General features: G+C 42.1%; 2 protein-coding genes and 1 pseudogene across 3 annotated transcripts; all 3 read right to left on the reverse strand.

Annotated features, from left to right (window-relative positions):
• Window positions 1–2,826: 2,826 nt before the first annotated feature.
• On the reverse strand, window positions 2,827–3,438 carry LOC311520595 (interferon beta pseudogene; annotated as a pseudogene). The gene has a single exon. The product of its transcript is annotated as an interferon beta pseudogene (transcript).
• Window positions 3,439–10,917: 7,479 nt separating this feature from the next.
• On the reverse strand, window positions 10,918–11,493 carry LOC311520285 (interferon beta-like; the record flags this gene model as incomplete). The annotated part of the gene is made up of 1 exon (XM_084627648.1): window positions 10,918–11,493. The coding sequence occupies one exon, from the start codon at window positions 11,491–11,493 to the stop codon at window positions 10,918–10,920; it is 576 nt and encodes a 191-aa protein (XP_084483774.1).
• A 5,826-nt stretch (window positions 11,494–17,319) lies between these two features.
• Window positions 17,320–18,582, reverse strand: LOC311520596 (interferon beta-like; the record flags this gene model as incomplete). Its single annotated transcript, XM_084628148.1, has 2 exons — window positions 17,320–17,363; window positions 18,009–18,582. 2 exons carry the CDS (start codon window positions 18,580–18,582, stop codon window positions 17,320–17,322), a joined length of 618 nt encoding a protein of 205 aa, XP_084484274.1.
• Between the last annotated feature and the right edge of the window lie 344 nt (window positions 18,583–18,926).

An 18,926-nucleotide genomic window follows, 5' to 3' on the forward strand; every position in this document is an offset into this window, starting at 1 on the left:
CACGTTCCTTTAAAGACCGCTAACCTTATATAAATGCGTTTCTAGTACTACCTTTCTTTGTAAGCATTTGGTGTACCTGCCACACAAATGTTACCTGATCCTGAATGGGAGGGGAAAGGATCAATTTTTGTAAGATGAGGCCCACATAATGAAATGTTTGAGAACCCCTCAGCTAAAGAGAACAGAGGGCAAAAGCTTCTGCAATGCTGCCATCTGTTGACTGTGAAGAATTTAGTCTCCTACTAGAGACACCATGGTTTTGACTGTGTTACAAAAGGGATTTAAAATGGGACATACCTTCCTGGTTTTTTTCCCAAAGGCAGGTTTCCAATCAGTGTAAATATTCACACACACACTTTGTTTTTTCACCATTTGAACATTTAATGTAATGGTTGTTTGACTTCTTTAAAAACTTTTAAATAAGAAATCTCCAGATTTAGAGTGTGACTTAAATTAATGCTAGACAATGATGGGACTGACTAATAGCTCTTCAAAAATACTATCTACATACCCAAACTTGGCAACGAGATCCGGTCCAATGGATGGTTTTTGTTTTTGTTTTTTGCTTTCAGGTAATTTTTAACTTTTGGGTTCAGGGTAATTTTTAGTCATTCACAGCTCAACTGAAATTTTGATGCACTGTGATCCTTTAGCTGGTGGCTGTTGGTGCAACATGCAGTCCCTAAGTACATACGCTTGTTTTGGGAACATCCGGGGGAGAGCAAAGGGAAGCAGCAGCAGATGCTTACAAGCCTGATTCACAGGAGGGGTTGGGTATGTACAAGCTTGATAGTGTTTGTGAGCCAAGTGTACCCAAACCTGACTGGTGGAGGGGGAAAATTAGACCCACGTAAGCCTCCCTGATGGTGGTAGTGGGGGAGATACGGAGTCTGCGTACATGGAAACGTGACACACACATCTCATTGGGGAGGAAGGGGACAAGCAACTTTGTACCAAGACAGCCTGAAGTCTTCCCCTTAGAATGCCTGTGTCTCCATCATCCCTTTCATTTCATCACAATGAGCTACTGCTCCAAACACTTGCAACTACAAATGTTGTGGGTGAAAATGATCTGTTAACGGGCAGAAACACAACAGCTGCAGAGTTGAGGTTGTGGTGTGTGGTCTGTTGGAGTGGTAAAACTAGTCACCCTAGCTATTTTTCTTATGGAGTCACTGCTGAATCAGGGTTTATGTTCACAATGTATTAGAGCATGTTGTCAAGTTTAACTACTTATGTCAAAGGAAAGCTCGTGTACTTAAAGTATGGCAAATGTTCACAAGTCCTTTGCTGAACTGAATCTTAAGGGAAAACAAGAGAAGATTTTTATTGGATCTCTGTTTTTTAAAAAAAATCTAATTAGTACAAATCACGACTGCTGTAGGTTGCTATTTTGTAGAAATAAATATTTATTTATAAATATTAGAAAACCTCTGAAAAAATAAATAAAAGCAATACATTAATATTGTGAATAAATATAAATGGATCAACATAAAGACACTTTTACAAATCCAGTAAAATGATCTGAAAATCTTTTCACAGTGCAGGAAAAGAATATAGATTTGGACTAGTTTAAAATTTCAGAGTGCCTACTTTAAAGAGCCTGGGGCTCCAGCCGATGCAGGGACCCCAGGCCCTTTAAATCTCCACTAGAGCCCCAAGCCCCTGGGTAGCGGAGGCAGCTGAGAGCCCCTGGGGCTCTGTCGTCGATTTAAAGGGCCCGGGGCTCCACTGCGGTAGCGGCGGATGGAGCCCCAGGCCCTTTAAATCACCCCGAGCTCCGGCACACCCAGCCGCCTCTGCAGCTGGTAGCCCGGGATTTAAAGACCTGGGATTTAAAGGCTGGGCCTCTTCCGGTTGAGGCAACGCCTCTTCTGGTTGAGGCCCTACCCCCTGCTCAGGACTGTGGCATACTAGTAAGTCCTTTAAGTTACTTTCATCCCTGGATGTAGGAAATCTGGTGGAGGATCACCTGGATGGCCACTTTGGCAGTCTCTTTCTGGGTTTCTCTGGGCTATTTTCAGCAAAATCTTCTGTTTAACATTTTCTCATGTGAATAAATCAGTCTGGTAATGGCAAGGAGGACATAAATAGTGCAGTTGAAGTTTGGCAGTTTGCTTAATTCAAGATGGACTGATAGGAGTCTCGAAAGCTGCTGATTCGAGAATCAGTTTAGAGACGCAGGACTCCAGTGGAGGTGCAGTTTCATTCAGCTGTTTTCAGAGCATCATTACTGGAAGCATCACGTGCTGGAATGAAAAAGGGGACTGGTTCAAACATGGAGAGATTCAAATGCCAAATAGAGGCCATCTTTTTCTAACCAGATGTCAAATCCTAAATCCTGAGCCTTAGTGCACTTGTCATCCTGTCACAATTTGTTGTTACTAAAGCTGTTGAATTTAGCGGTAAACAAAAGAAAGAAAAGCAGAATAAGAACCCTCGGCCATCCCTATGTGCAAAATGAGCTGATGGGATAGAAGAGTGTGAACACAGACCCCCCATTTTCTGGTGTCCTAACTGGAACGTTGTCTAACGAGACAGTTGTTGAAAGGGGTCTTCTCACTGTTCTTTTCTATTTGGCATAGTTAGTTATCACGTAACAATATTTTGTCTTTAGTTAGCAGTTATGATATATTGGTATATTTTTCATATAGAATATTGTGTGTGGTAGAGAAGCACTAAATTATATGCTACTCTGAAAAGATTTGAGCATGCGTTTGAAATAGCTGTATGCATAAAATTACTATGGGAGAAAGATTGGGCCCGACGTATTAGGAGTTATAACCCTATCACCCATCTTTCACCAGCTGTTTTATTCAAATAATCTTATTTGAGTTTTTCTAGGAAAAAAGAAAAGATGGTACCTTCATTTTCAAGTCTCTTGGTGAGTTTGTCGAGCATGAGGAAACATCTGGATATTTCCACACGGATGATCTCCCAGGCACACCGGCTGTATTGCTTTTCTTTCAGGAAATCCTCTATTTTCTGGAAGTATCTCTTCAGTTTGAGGCTGGTGAGAAGGAGGTTCTCATTTCCTGGGTAGGTTACCTCCTTTTCCATCTCAGCACTCAAACACGTCTCCAGCTTCTCAATCTGCTGGTGAAGTCCATTTTGGAATTCCTTTATGGAAGTCCCATTCCAGGCAGCTTGGGTGAGATTGTTGTTAAAGATATGGAAGAGCTCTTGGAGGATCTGCTGGATGGCTACCTTGGCATTCTCTTGGTGGGACAGTTGGAGCTTGAGGATATCTCTGGGCTTGAAAGCTATCCCTTCATTTAGACATTGGAAGGGAAAGTTGCCACCCATTTTCTCCAGACGCTCAAAACTCTCGCTGTTCATTCTGATTTGTAGAACATGCAGCCTGTTACAGTCCAGACATGAGATTTCACTGGAGAAGAGCAGCACGAGGCAAAATTGCAGCAAACTCCTGCTGATCATGATGATGTCTTAGATTCCCTGTGTTTGTGTAGAACTTGAGCAACTGGTGCCTGTTCAAGGTCTTCTGTAAACCTTTGTGTTTTCGACCCATGTCTCTGAATTTAAGTAGGAATTTAAGGATTCTGTAGCAAGAGATTTTTCTTTCATCACTTTCTACTTTTCAAGCTTTTGCCTGCTTGAAGTTTTTACTTTCATTTTCCTCCTTTCTATTTAGTGGAAGCGAACAAGTCATTGGAAGAACAAAATCACAGTCATTCCCTTTTTTTAGAAGAAAGAATCCCTATATTTCTTTCCTGAGGGCCCCCCGCCCCACCCTCTTAGATAAAGAAAATTTAAAGGGTGAGAAGAGTGATGATTAACTGTTTCTTCCAGTTACAGGTTAGAGTAGGGACCTGCCTGTCTACTCCCAAGTATCTGTAGTTAGTAGTGCTAGGCAGATCTAAACATCTGTTAGATCAGTAAGTTACATCAGCAAGACTATCCGTCTGATGAGAGAGGAAAATCCCTGTGTGTAGGGAATACCACAGGATGGACAGAGGGCACTGAGAAACTGGGAGGTTTACTTAAGAAACCGATAACTGAAAATACTGTTCCAGAGTAGCAGCCGTGTTAGTCTGTATTCGCAAAAAGAAAAGGAGGACTTGTGGCACCTTAGAGACTAACAAATTTATTTGAGCGCAAGCTTTCGTGAGCTACAGCTCAATTTGTTAGTCTCTAAGGTGCCACAAGACCTCCTTTTCTTTTTGCAAAGACTGTATGGTTGGTAATATGCTAGAGTGACTGACATAAATGAATGTTACTTTCAAACGTGTTTCCCTTTTCACCATTCAAGCTTTATTCTTTTTTTCAGTGTGCATTTCACTGAGCTTGGGCATTGAAATTCAAGTGGGCTGATGAGTGAAGTTTGCATCCTGTAGCAAGTTTCACTTTCTGTTTTTCATACCGTAGCACTCGGCTGTCGTGTTGGAGTTTCCATCAGTGAAGGGGAATGGTTTTCAACCCAAAAATTGAAAAGGAATATTTTCATATTAATTTTAAAGAAGGAAAAGAAGAAAACATGACCATATTTCTGTTCGTGTCACTTCTTTTACATCTCCCTCTCCCATCACCTTGAGCACTTTTTAAAATCATAATCTAGAGTTTTGCCTAAACGATTTGGAAGCGTCACTGTAAAGAAGGCAGTTTATTGTACATAAGTATACCATATAAGGGACCCAATCATACCAGAGGTGCTGCACCCCAATCTTGCATTTACTCCACTGGGAGTTCTGCGTGTGCATTTCCTGGCAAGCTGAAGCTTCAGGAGATAATAGTTATATGAAAGAGCAAGAAATTAAAAAAATCTGAATCTTAGCTGTTGTTGTTCAAGTAAGAAAGCTATGGGAATAAAGACACAAAGTGTCTCAGCATATTTTCATCAGCAATGAGCCTGTTTTCTGGGAAAGGTTAGATGCAGACTGAGCTGGGTGAAATATTTGCTAGAATTTGATGAAATCCTGTATATTTAAATTTCAGTGAAAAGAGCAGGAAATTTTCTTGGAATATTTTTCTTCTGTGTCAGCCATCTTAATCTGAATGTGAAATAAGAGATTAGTTTAGCCCCTTTTCCAATAGGCAAATCTGTAAATAAATTCAGAATTTGCTAATGGATTTAGTTAAAGTGATTTGACAAATGATTTATACACATTCCACTCTGATTGCTCAGGACCTCGTCACCACACTCATTTCCCTATGAGTATTTGCTATTCATAATTTGCTACTTGTCCTGTGTGATGGTTCACCTGAGTCAGTGCTATTGTGTCTGTTCCTGGGATGGTTGCCTTCTAATTCAAAACTGCTTTCCAGGTGGCTGCATGAACTTTTCTGGAGAAAAGTCTCTTTAAAATATGTATTTATATGAGTGTTTCTTATACTTTCTGACTCCAGAGATATTCTTTTCCAACAAAAACTCACACGTACAAATATTTCAGAAAATGTTTACAAAGGGCCAAACATTTTTCATAAATGTTGAATCAGTCTCAAATATTCAGGCTGTGGCTGAAGTATGTGGTTGGCAGTGCTGCTGTTGACTGATAGCTCTTCAGAACTGCTATCCACCTACACCAAACTTGGTAGAGAGGAGGATCCTCACTAGATCTGATGCCACCGGCAGGTTGATTACTATAATTTTAAATGTTGGGTTTAGGTAATTTTTAGGCATTGTTGATGTTATAACTGAAAGTTTAATCCATTCTGTGCACCAAACTGGTTGTTGGTGGCAAGGAGCACACACGCCTGATGTGGAGGGTGTGGAGGGGTGGCACCAGCTGGTCAGAAAACTGGGGGATAGAATTGCTGACTTGAGTGTACACAAGCCTGATTCATATGGCTTGGTTTGTTTGTGTGTGTGTGTGTGTGTCAGGCGGAGGCCGGGGAAAAGGGGAGGAGTCTCTGTAAGACTTATTACTTTTAAAGTGATATTATGAAGTTGTTGTCATGAAATTTCCTCATCATAGGAAACCTCTTTCTATGTGTATCCATCCGGTTGGACAGGACCTCCAGAAGGTACTCACTAGGCTGAGGACAATGGGGACACTTAACTTTAAGACTGTGTTTCCGAGTTGGGAAACCAGTTTGGCGAAGTTGGTGTTAAGGAGAATGGGGGTTAGGAGTGGAAAGTTACTGAAGGTCAACAAAGAGCCAGATGACAAAACCAAAAGGTTCTAAAAGAAATCCCAGGGGGAAGACCCACAGGACATTTGGGCAAGAGGAATGAAGGGGATGAACTGGCCAAGGCCAGGTTATGTGAGCTGGAGGAGAATGCTCTGTTTTTGTGCATATAAGTGATGCATTGCAACAGAAGGATGTTGGATGACCCCAAGTGATTCTGATACAGGCTCATTGAATGGCCTGGTGTGTTGAGGAAACTGAGGCAGGGAATTGCAGATAGGGTTTACAATTTTTGTTCCATTTTCTGTATTTCCGAGTGATTAATTAAAGAGCAATAGTGTGTTAGAATCCTGTGCAAAGTGTCTCCGTATTGTAATTTAAACGTATTACACGGCCCCTGGAAGAGGTAAACACCTCTGGGTATATTTCTGGGAGAGGACATGTTAAAGCACATTCTGAGCTTCAAAGACTTCCCAGTTGACATGTTGGATGAGCCCCCCCTTGTAACGCCGACAGGCTGAAGTTGTCAGCAGGCAGGATTGAACCTTGGACATTTGAACCTTGGTGCATGAGCCTTGACTGTGTGAACATGTGATAATGCCTCTTAAGCCAGGGTTGTAGCAGACTCCTCAATCTCTAAATGGTTCAGGTGCCAGAAGAGAGTGACAGAGCACCACACCATCCAGGCACGGGTTGTATATTTCCTCTCGCTGAGGAAGCCCAAGCCAAGCTTCAGAGACTTCCCAGCTGATATCCCAGCTAGGGTGACCAGACAACAAGTGTGAAAAATCGGGGCAGGGGTTGAGGGGTTATAGGCACTTAGAAATGACAAAGCTCCAAATATGGGGACTGTCCCGATAAATAAAAATTTAATGTGTAAAATAAGGGGCCAGGTATGAAATATCATCAGTATCATACCTAGAAACTACTCATTTGAAACCCCAGATATCTACGTAGATCAGGAAATGTCTAGAATGACGCAATTAGCTTTCTCTCTCTCTCTCTCTCTCTCTTTTTAATATTTACCTTTTTTAAGAACAGGGTTGTAATTTTGATTTCTTACGACGTTTGTGCACATGGTTTTTACTTAGCTGGTGGCAACAGCTGATTTCTATTTTTTTTCCTTTTCCTTTCTCAGCTCTTCCCTGGAGGTGGGAGTGAAATTATAGTGATAAACCTGCTGGTGGCATCAGATCTAGTGAGGCTCCACCTCTCCAGCAAGTTTTGTGTAGGTGGATCATGGTTCTGAAAATACTCTTTGGCACTGAAAGGACTGGGGCAGGGAATCTAATGGGACCAGAGCTGAGACAGATGCTGCAGATCTGTGTCTGGAGAGACCTTTTTGATCAGTGCAGAAACCATAGACTCTGCTGAGTGTGGAGATGGAATGACAGCCACTTCCATGAGGAAGGCTGGGGTCCAACCTGCTCCTCCTCCTCCCTGCCCACCATTGGAAGGATGTGGGAGAACTTCAGTGGAGGATATTTACACAGTTTTCCTCTCTTTTAAGAAATGCGAGCTGGCATTCCCCACAGGCATTGGCTGCTCCTTATGATACAGGTGATATTGTCAAAGAGCTCAACTGAATTCTCCACTCAGCATGGCCCCTTTTTTAATTCAAGGTCTGCTGGCATGAGTGGGAATAGTTTCTCTCTGGCACAGTATAGGTTTGGGGCAGTTAGACTTTTTCAGAAGAATTCAGTATTGTTCCTGGATAGTAACTGACTGATGTATTCCCCCTGTCATAAGTATAAAGGAAAGGGTAACACCTTTCTGTATACAGAACTATAAAATCCCTCCTGGCCAGAGGCAAAACCCTTTCACCTGTAAAGGGTTAAGAAGCTAGGATAACCTTGCTGGCACCTGACCAAAATGACCAAGGAGGAGATAAGTTACTTTCAAAGCTGGAGTGGGGGGGGGAACAAAGGGTCTGTCTGTCTGTCTGTGTGATGCTTTTGCCGGGAACAGATCAGGAATGCTCTTCAGAACTCCTGTAAAAAGTTAGGAAGCAATCTAGCTAGAAATGCATTAGATTTCCTTTTGTTTAAATGGCTGGTAAATAAGCTGTGCTGAATGGAATGTATATTTTTGTAACTTAAGGTTTTGCCTAGAGGGATTCTCTGTGTTTTGAATCTGATGACCCCGTAAGGTATTTACCATCCTGATTTTACAGAGGTGATTCTTTTACTGTTTCTTTCATTAAAATTCTTCTTTTAAGATCCTGATTGCTTTTTCATTGTTCTTAAGATCCAAGGGTTTGGGTCTGTGTTCACCTATGCAAATTGGTGAGGATTTTTATCAAGCCTTCCCCAGGAAAGCAGGTATAGGGCTTGGGGGGATATTTTGGGGGGAAGACCTCTCCAAGTGGGCTCTTTCCCTGTTTGTACCTTGAGGAAGTTTTTAACCTAAGCTGGTAAGAATAAGCTTAGGGGGGTCTTTCATGCAGGTCCCCACATCTGTACCCTAGAGTTCAGAGTGGAGAAGGGCTGCATTTTAGAGGTGACAGAGAAGCTTTGATAATCCTCATTCGATTGCCCTATTCCCGCTCTCATTACTCACATGTAATTTTGTTTGTGGTGTGCACTCAAGAATGAATTTTGTCTGTGCTGTGCTCACACAAAAATGATGGAACCGAATGTGTGTGGGGGACACACAAATGATGAGCATTCATGGAAGCCCACACTTAATGGGCGGGCTGGTGCTTGTAAATGTATTGTGGGTAGGTGGTATGTGAAGGCACACAAACGTGATTGATGGAGTTATGAGCAAGCTAATTAAATGGTAGCTTAACTGGTGTGTGTTTGAAGGTGTATACTGTCTTGATTGGTGCCCTCTTCTCCCCCCGGGACCCGCCCCCCAGCAATAGTTTGGCCTCTTCCAGGACATCTACTCCACCAAACATCCACAACAAGAAGTTATCTGCTCGGGGAAAACAACCAAGGAAAAAGTAGCAGAGGAAAAAGAGGCAGAGATCAGGTGTGGTGCATGGTTTGTTATCGTGGAAAGATTAATTATCACTCCATAGCTCCTTTTTTCCTATGGAAGTACAGTGAACTTGCACACTGATTCATCCGTGTATCTAAGTATGTTCCCAGCTGGAAGCATGAACACCAGTAGGATGGGTCACATACTAGAAGTCACGTGCATAAATACTTTCTGGACTTGGGGTTTTAAGGCTGAACAATAATAGAGTGTTTGGTTGGATTTTTTTTTAACCAAATCATTACCACTCTGTTGCCATTTTGTATAAGAAAATAATTTATTTCAATTATTCTACGATAAAATATCATTAAGCGCAATAAATAATAGACTGATATAAATATCCTGTTACAAATATCATAAAATGATCTGAAACTATTTCCACAATGCACAAATAGAATAAATAGTAGCAACAGCTTTTAGAATTCCACTGCATCTCATTGTAAATCATGTCTAAAATGTTCATTGATTTCAGTTAGTCCTTCTAAACAGGTTGGTATTTTTAATTTCTAAACTTCTTTGTGACTTTGTCCTGTAGTTGAAAACTGCATAATTCCACTTGGATTCTCTTGCCAGCGCTGATGCTGAACTGCTTGTCTGCTAGAGGAAAGAACTGGTATCTCTTCACCTTCATCCTGGTGAGCTGAAGGTCCGTCCTTCCGTCCTGGTAAGAGAGTCCCGCTTTCCATCATTGCAACCAAACCTGTCTCCAGATGCCCAGCTGGCTGATGAGTCTATGTTGGAATCTCTGACTGGAACTCCCGCCTCAGGGAGCTTGTTTGGAAGCTGTTCCAGTTCATATGTGTTATGCTGTTATACTGTGGTTATACTGCATGTTACAGTTCAGAGGTGAGATTGGATCAGAGAAGACATCATAGAAATATAGTGCAAACACACAATGTCAACAATGTTTAAGGTCCAACCCTTTCTTTTAAAATTCTTAATTGTCTTGTAACTTTTTTGCATCGATATCCTTCATTTTGCATTTTAAACCTGAGTAAATGAACAGAATATTATCACATGAAATGAAATTTGTGCAGTTGGAATTTCATGAGAGTGAATGTACGGCATAAGACATCAAGCATTATGGAGTGTTAGATGTCACTGTGGGAAGAATCTGCAGAGAGGAGGATTTCCACTGCATCCGTCTGTCTTCTCCTCAGTAGTTGCAGCATCCGGAGCTGAAATGAAATTGGAAACAGTTGAAACACAAAGGGAAAAAGTATAATTTTCACTGAATTGATCTCAAGAAATTAAATGACAATATCTTTTCCACACATAAGCTCGCAAGTCTTTTAGTATGTTCATATTTTTTTAGAAAGTCTCTAGGAAGCTTCTCAAACCTTGGAATACTAGAAATAGTTCTCATGAGGACAAATTAATTAATAGCCATGCTGATAATTGTAGAAACACACTATGTATGTCGAAGTCAGAGTGCTTTCGTCATCAGATAATGATACTTTCTTCCCTCGCATACCACAAAGTGCTGGTGAGGTGCCGAAGGATTCCACATATGTGTACTTTGTTGCATGGTCTGCCAATTCCCTACTGCACAACAGTACTGATATGTGAGAGATTATGAAGATGTGCAAAAATAAACAATAAACAAATAAACAATAGTAGAAACACCAAAAAGTAAATCCATGTCACTGAAAATCCGTTTCCAGGACAGGACAGGAAGAGCCTAAAGCTGCTGCCATGGAAATCAGTTGCGATTTGGCCACTGATCCTACAGAAGAAGGATCAGGCTCTATATAAGCAGAGTTATAAAATATCCATTATCTCTGTTCAGCTGTATAAATTACCTTAATGTGAATTCATTTACTCCAGGGAAAAGTTTTGTACTGTACCTTAGTTACTCAGCCTTCGAGTGAGTTTGTCAATCAGTACAAAACATCTGGGTATTTCCACGCGAATGATCTCCCAGGCACACAGGCTGTATTGCTTTTCTTTCAGGAAAGCATCTATCCCCTGAAAGTATTTTTTCACTCTCCGACTGGTGATCTGGAGGTCCTGACTTTCTGGGTTGGTTAAGCCTTTCTCTGTCTGTGCTCTCAAACATGCCTCCAGCCGCTGAATTTGCTGGTAAAGGCCATTTTGGAACCTGACTATGGAAGCCCCATCCCAAGCACTTTGGGTAAGGTTTTTGCTAAAGATGTTGAAGATCTCTTGGAGGATCTCTTGAATTGCCACCTTGGCATTCTCCTTCTGGGACACTGGGAGTTGGAGGACATCCTGGGTGGGTTTGAAAGCTGCCCTTTCATTTATGCATTGTGAGGGGAGATTTCCGCTCACTTTCTCCAGAAGCTCCAAGCTCTCTTTGTTCACTTTGTTCTGCTGGAAGTGAAGCATGGTACAGAGCTGAGATGAGATTTCAGTGGAGAAGAGCAGTATGAGGCAAATGTGCAGCAAACACCTGGTGGTCATGCCGATGTCTTCCACTTCTTTTCTTTGTGTGGAACCTTGAGCCTGGAGTTTCTTGAGGGTCCTATGTAGACTGCTGTGTCTTTCCTTCATGTCTCTGACTTTAAATAATTGGCGGCAGAATTTTTGTTTCATCATTTTCTGTTTTTTTTAAAAGGTTTTTCCCTCCTGGAGGCTTCAGTCTTTTTCTTTCTGTATAATTCACTGCTTCCTAGATTCTTTTACCACGCTTCCTCCATTTTGTATTGTTGTGAAAGTGACCAAACCCCTTTCACTTATGCTGGATCCACATACATACAGGCTTTTCATGATGCATTAATTTAAAGATCTAATATAATACGATCATCCACACTTCAGAAGTGGTAATGAGAAGACCGCCAATTCATCAAACCCTACACTTTTCTCATTCATCACTTCCTGCATTTGACAAACAAAACTAGTTTAGGTATATTTAAAGTTTTGAGGCCTGGAGGAAGTGGGAGGAAAGGGTTGGCCTCAGGGGAGCTGGAACAGTTTGTGTAGTGGGGCTGTTGAGAGCCATTGAACCAAACTGTAAACCGTGAATATGAAGGTAACCACTTCAAGCCAGGGGGTATGGCAGCACCTATGTTAGGCCTCCCAAAAATATTGGTAACTTTCAACTTCAGTCATGCAACTTGAAAAGCACACTTAATATGTAGACACCAGCAAATATCGGTATCTTCCTTCTAGGAAAACACAGGAGATAGAGAGTGAGCTCTGAGAGAATGGAACCTTTTTTCAGTTTTTGTTTACTTCCAGATCTGAGTGTATATACTGTAGCTGAGGAATCGATGCAGTTAGACGGTGTGAATATGTTGTCCTATTGGTCACTCTGAGTAGCTGACAGTGGTGAAAAATGGAGGGTAATTAGTAAAACAGGATGAGCAATTAGTTACACATACTGGAGAGATACCCACATGGATGATTGTGATTTACAGTGCGGCCAGAGGAGGTTATGAAGAGAAGTCCTGATTTGTATTTTTAACAGGCATGTCCCTGGGTTGTAGTCATTCAAAGAATTTTTTAAAAATCAAAATCAGTGTTCACCATTTTGGCTAGTTCCTTCTCTTAACTTTTTTGTTTTCCCTTTGGCGTGGGCAGGGAAATTCTTCAGCTTTCTTTTAGCCTCTTGGTTTCCTGTGGTCACATATCATTTTCATGGTTCTCTTCCCCTAGCACAGACTGTTGTGCTGGATTTTGCCATCGTGGCAGGAAAATGTGTTTTCATCCAAATAGAAAACTATTTTCACTGAAATTAGAAAGGAAGAATCACCTGAATAAACCATGAAAACATTTCTGTCCATATTAATTTGGTTAGAGTCTCCCAAGGCTTCCTGCACTTTGATAAGAACTATCAGAGTCTTATATCAGCGACATGAAAGTTTCTGAATAGTGCAGAGAAAGCAGACTTACCAGAGCCCTCAGATTGCCATGCACTACGCTCCCCTTTCTCGCATTACTTTCCATGGGTGCCGGGGATGTTTATCCCACACGAGGGTGAAGTCCAGAGAAGATTTTGAGGAGAGAGGGAAATAAGTACCGTAGTATGAATACTAGGGGAGGAGAAGGTAACAAAGTAATCACAGGGTAATGCGGGGCGGGGGAGCCAAATCATCTTTTTCAGTAAATCTGTATGGTGACAGCAATTTAGGGGCACTGGAATACTTGTTGTTGTATGGCTGCTGAAAGCCATTGAAGAAAACTGAAAACCCTGTATATGATGGAGACCATGCATTCACTTGCTAATATTACTTGATGCTGCTCAACCCCAGCACCTCTACTTCCATCTTCCCTGCAGCAAGTAGGCAAAGAACCAGTCTATTATTTGAGAAAAGTTGGTTACAACGGCCTCAGAGCCTGCTGCAGAGGATCTATGCAGGGGTAGAGCCCTCTGCTTATGCCTCTTCCCTGTGCCACATGGAAGGGTGTGTGGGGTGAGATGAGGTGCCGTGGAATCAGAAGCTTTTGCTCCCAGTTCCCTCTTGCGGTGTTCTCCATACAGTTATGATCCACGTGTGGGGCCTGGAACGAGCAGACGCGCATTGAGTTGGGGCAGTGCTACTACAGGTCTGGTGGGTGCATCTCTCCATGTCACCTACAGAGAGTGTCTGAGGCAACTGCAGTCTGAAGGAAGCCCTGGTTTCATGGCTGTAACGGAACCTCGCTGACAGGGACCGGAACGGGGCTCTGAGTGGTCCCAACAACTGATGCAGAAACTCAGTAGCTCTGTGTGAAAAGACCTTGTGTTCTGTGTAGAAGCCACAGGCTCATCTGCTTCTATGATGAAGGCTGGGGAGAAACCTGCGAGTATCCCCTCCTGCCTGCCAGCGGAAGGATAAAAGTGAGCTGAAGTGGGGATGTATTATTAGCATGTTCCTCCCTTTTTATCCCCCTGTGGTTGGCTTTCCCACAGGAAGGCCTGAAATCTTAGATGATACATGGCATCAAATGGCTTCTTCAGTAGATGAATGGATTGTTTTCCACATAGCACAGCTTATAAACAATATGATGGGATGAATGTCAGGAGGTTCCCCACTGCACTCCATGAGCAACAAAGCAGTTAGAATCTGAAGAGTTTGTATGGCTCCCAGGTGCTATATGACGGCCATGTTCCATCAGAGGGGCAGGGAATACATTATGGGGGTGGTGACTTTTTCATGCAGTCTAATTTTGCTCTCATTATTCTCAGATGATTGTGTTGTGTCAATATAACCTTTGGCTCCAAGTACGTGAAGGAATGAATGAAGGGAGAAAGATTTGGGCAGGAAAGAACTTGGACAGCTGATGGCTACAGCTCTTGGAAAAAAACTGCACCATAAGAAAGGAGAGGCACTTGTTTTAAGAGTTAACTCCTTGTACATGCCTCTAAACCAACAGGTCCCAAACTGAGTTTCCTGAATCAGTGGCAGTACGTGGAGTACTGGGTGATGGTCTTCAGAGAACTGGCAGATCCTACGTTCCTTTAAAGACCGCTAAACTTATATAAATGCGTTTCTAGTACTACCTTTCTTTGTAAGCATTTGGTGTACCTGCCACACAAATGTTAGCTGATCCTGAATGGGAGGGGAAAGGATCGATTTTTGTAAGATGAGGCCCACATAATGAAATGTTTGAGAACCCCTCAGCTAAAGAGAACAGAGGGCAAAAGCTTCTGCAATGCTGCCATCTGTTGACTGTGAAGAATTTAGTCTCGTATTAGAGACAGCATAGTTTGGACTGTGTTACAAAAGGGATTTGAAATGGGACATACCTTCCTGGTTTTTTTCCCAAAGGCAGGCTTCCAATCAGTGTAAAAATTCACACACACTTTTTTTTTTCACTATTTGAACATGTAATGTAGTGGTTGTTTGACTTCTTTAAAAACTTTTAAATAAGAAATCTCCAGATTTAGAGTATGGCTTAAATTAATGCTAGACAATGATGGGACTAACTAATAGCTCTTCAAAAATACTATCTACATACCTAAACTTGACAAAGAGATCCTTACATGATTTGTTCCAATGGATGGTTTTTGTTTTTGTTTTTGTTTTTTTGCTTTCAGGTAATTTTTCGTCATTCACAGCTCAACTGAAATTTTGATGGACTGTGCTTCTCCAGCTGGTGGTTGTTGGTGCAACATGCAGTCCCTAAGCACATATGCTTGTTTTGGGAGCACCCGGGGGAGAGCAAAGGGAAGCAGCAGCAGATGCTTACAAGCCTGATTCACAGGAGGGGTTGGGTATGTACAAGTTTGATGGTGTTTGTGAGCCAAGTGTACCCAAACCTGACTGGTGGAGGGGGAAAATTAAACCCACATAACCCTTCCTGATGGTGGTGGTGGGGGAGATACGGAGTCTGCGCACATGGAAACCTGACAGTTCACACACATCTCATTGGGGAGGAAGGGGACAAGCAACTTTGTACCACGACAGCCTGAAGTCTTCCCCTTAGAATGCCTGTGTCTCCATCATCCCTTTCATTTCATCACAATGAACTACTGCTCCAAATATCTGCAACTACAAATGTTGTGCGTGAAAATAATCTGGTAATGGGCAGAAACACAAAAGCTGCGGAGTTGAGGTTGTGGTGTGTGGTCTGTTGGAGTGGTCAAACTAATTACCCAAGCTATTTTTCTTATGGAGTCACTGCTGAATCAGGGTTTATGTTCACAATGTACTTGAGCATGTTGTCAAGTTTAACTGCTTATGTCAAAGGAAAGCTCGTGTACTTAAAGTTAGGCAAATGTTTACAAGTCCTTTGCTGAACTGGAGTCTTAAGGTAAAACAAGAGAAGATTTTTATTGAGTCTCTGTTTTTTTAAAAATCTAATTAGTACAAATCACTACTGCTGTCGGTTGCTATTTTGTAGAAATAAATATTTATTTATAAATATTATAAAACCTCTGAAAAAATAAATAAAAGCAATACATTAATATTGTAAATAAATATAAATGGATCAACATAAAGACACTTTTACAAATCCAGTAAAATGATCTGAAAATCTTTTCACAGTGCAGGAAAAGAACATATATTTGCACTCGTTTAAAATTTCAGAGTGCCTAATTATAAGTAACCTAGAAACCGGGATATTCTTCTTTCTTTGTTATCCTTGCCACAAAATACACCTCCAGAAGTTTCCCTTGCTTATGAGTCCATGTCAGGATCTTTCTATGCGACTGTCGTTCCAGGCAGCTTGTGAGGGTATTTTGCATGAGATGTAGGCAGAGGTGAATGTAAGGCGGTCCGGTCTGGTCCAATATAACGGCAAGAGCCTGTACACCATGCCATACCTGACCGGCTTCCTGAGGCTGGCCATTTAAAGGGTCTAGGGCTCCTGGCAGCAGCCAGAGCCCCTGGGTAGCGGAGGCAGCTCAGGCCATGATTTAAAGGGCTCTTTAAATCCCCACCGAAGCCCCTGGCCGCCGCCGCTACACCGGGGGCTCTGGCAGGGGGCTCAGACAGCGATTTCAAGAGCCCGGGGCTCCAGCCGATGCAGGGAGACCCAGGCCCTTTAAATCTCCACCAAAGCCCTAAGCCCCGGGGTAGCGGAGGCAGCAGAGAGCCCCTGGGGCTCTGTCGGAGATTTAAAGGGGCCGGGGCTCCACTGCGGTAGCGGTGGACGGAGTCCTAGGCCCTTCAAATCACCCCCGAGCTCCGGGACACCCAGCCGCCTCTGCAGCTGGTAGCCCGAGATTTAAAGACCTGGGACTTAAAGGCTGGGCCTCTTCCGGTTGAGGCCACACCTCTTCTGGTTTTGGCCTACCCTCTGCTCAGGACTCTGTCATACCGGTAAGTCCTTTAAGTTACTTTCACCCCTGGATGTAGGAAATCTGTTGGAGGATCTCCTGGATGTCCACTTTGGCAGTCTCTTTCTGGGTTTCTCTGGGCGTGAGAAAATTTTGGGGCCATGTTAGGTGTCTTTCTTCATTCTGCCTTTGCAGGAAAATTATCCTTCTTTTTTTTTGGAAATTGTCCTGGTTCATATTTCTTATGCCAAAGCGAAGACTGTTACAGTAAAGAGGTAAGATTTCATTTTTAAAAGCAGCCCAAGGCAAATTCGGAGCAAACGTTTAATACCAATGATTAAGAAATAGTAAGGTTTTTCTCCTTCGGTTCAAATACTACGCTGTCTTCTGCAATATTTTCAGCAAAATCTTCTGTTTTACATTTTCTCATGTGAATAAATCAGTCTTGGTAATGGCAAGAAGGCTATAAATAGTGCAGTTGAAGTTTGGCAGTTTGCTTAATTCAAGATGGACTGATAGGAGTCTCGAAAGCTGCTGATTCGAGAATCAGTTTAGAGACGAAGGACTCCAGTGGAGGTGCAGTTTCATTCAGCTGTTTTCATAGCATCATTACTGGAAGCATCACGTGCTGGAATGAAAAAGGGGAATGGTTCAAACATGGAGAGATTCAAATGCCAAATAGAGGCCATCTTTTTCTAACCAGATGTCAAATCCTAAATCCTGAGCCTTAGTGCACTTGTCATCTTGTCACAATTTGTTGTTACTAAAGCTGTTGAAGTTAGGGGTAAACAAAAGAAAGAAAAGCAGAATAAGAACCCTCGGCCGTCCCTATGTCCAAAATGAGTTGATGGGATAGAAGTGTGTGAACACAGACCCCCCGTTTTCTGGTGTCCTAACTGGAATGTTGTCTTACGAGGTAGTTGTTGAAAGGGGGCTTCTCACTGTTCTTTTCCCCAACTTAGACACTTACTGGTCAAAGTTCTATTTGGCATAGTTAGTTATCACTTAACAATATTTTGTCTTTAGTTAGCAGTTATGATATATTTGTATATTTTTCATATAGAATATTGTGTGTGGTAGAGAAGCACTAAATTATATGCTACTCTGAAAAGATTTGAGCATGCGTTTGAAATAGCTGTATGCATAAAATTACTATGGGAGAAAGATTGGGCCCGACGTATTAGGAGTTATAACCCTATCACCCATCTTTCACCAGCTGTTTTATTCAAATAATATTATTTGAGTTTTTCTAGGAAAAAAGAAAAGATGGTACCTTCATTTTCAAGTCTCTTGGTGAGTTTGTTGAGCATGAGGAAACATCTGGGTATTTCCACACGGATGATCTCCCAGGCACACCGGCTGTATTGCTTTTCTTTCAGGAAATCCTCTATTGTCTGGAAGAATCTCTTCAGTTTGAGGCTGGTGAGCAGGAGGGTCTCATTTCCTGGGTAGGTTACCTCCTTTTCCATCTCAGCACTCAAACACATCTCCAGTTTCTCAATCTGCTGGTGAAGTCCATTTTGGAATTCCTTTATGGAAGTCCCATTCCAGGCAGCTTGGGTGAGATTGTTGTTAAAGATATGGAAGAGCTCTTGGAGGATCTGCTGGATGGCTACCTTGGCATTCTCTTGGTGGGACAGTTGGAGCTTGAGGATATCTCTGGGCTTGAAAGCTATCCCTTCATTTAGACATTGGAAGGGAAAGTTGCTACCCATTTTCTCCAGATGCTCTAAACTCTCGCTGTTCATTCTGGTTTGTAGAACATGCAGCCTGTTACAGTCCAGACATGAAATTTCACTGGAGAAGTGCAGCATGAGGCAAAATTGCAGCAAACTCCTGCTGATCATGATGATGTCTTAGATTTCCTGTGTTTGTGTAGAACTTGAGCAACTGGTGTCTGTTCAAGGTGTTCTGTAAACTTTTGTGTTTTCGACCCCTGTCTCTGAATTTAAGCATTCTGTCGGAAAAGATTTTTCTTTCATCACTTTCTACTTTTCAGGGTTTTTTCTGCTTGAGGTTTTTACTTTTGGTTTCCTTCTTTTTAGTTAGTGGAAGTGAACAAGTCATTCGAAGAACCAAATCCCAGTTGGTAACTACTTTAATCTTACTGAACCCCAACATTTCTTTCCTTCGGTCCTCCCTGCCCTCTTAGATAACGAAAATGTAAAGAGTAAGAAGAATATGATGATGA

This window comes from Lepidochelys olivacea (genome assembly GCF_965140295.1).
Source record: "Lepidochelys olivacea isolate rLepOli2 genome assembly, chromosome: 5".
NCBI lineage: Eukaryota > Metazoa > Chordata > Testudines > Cheloniidae > Lepidochelys > Lepidochelys olivacea.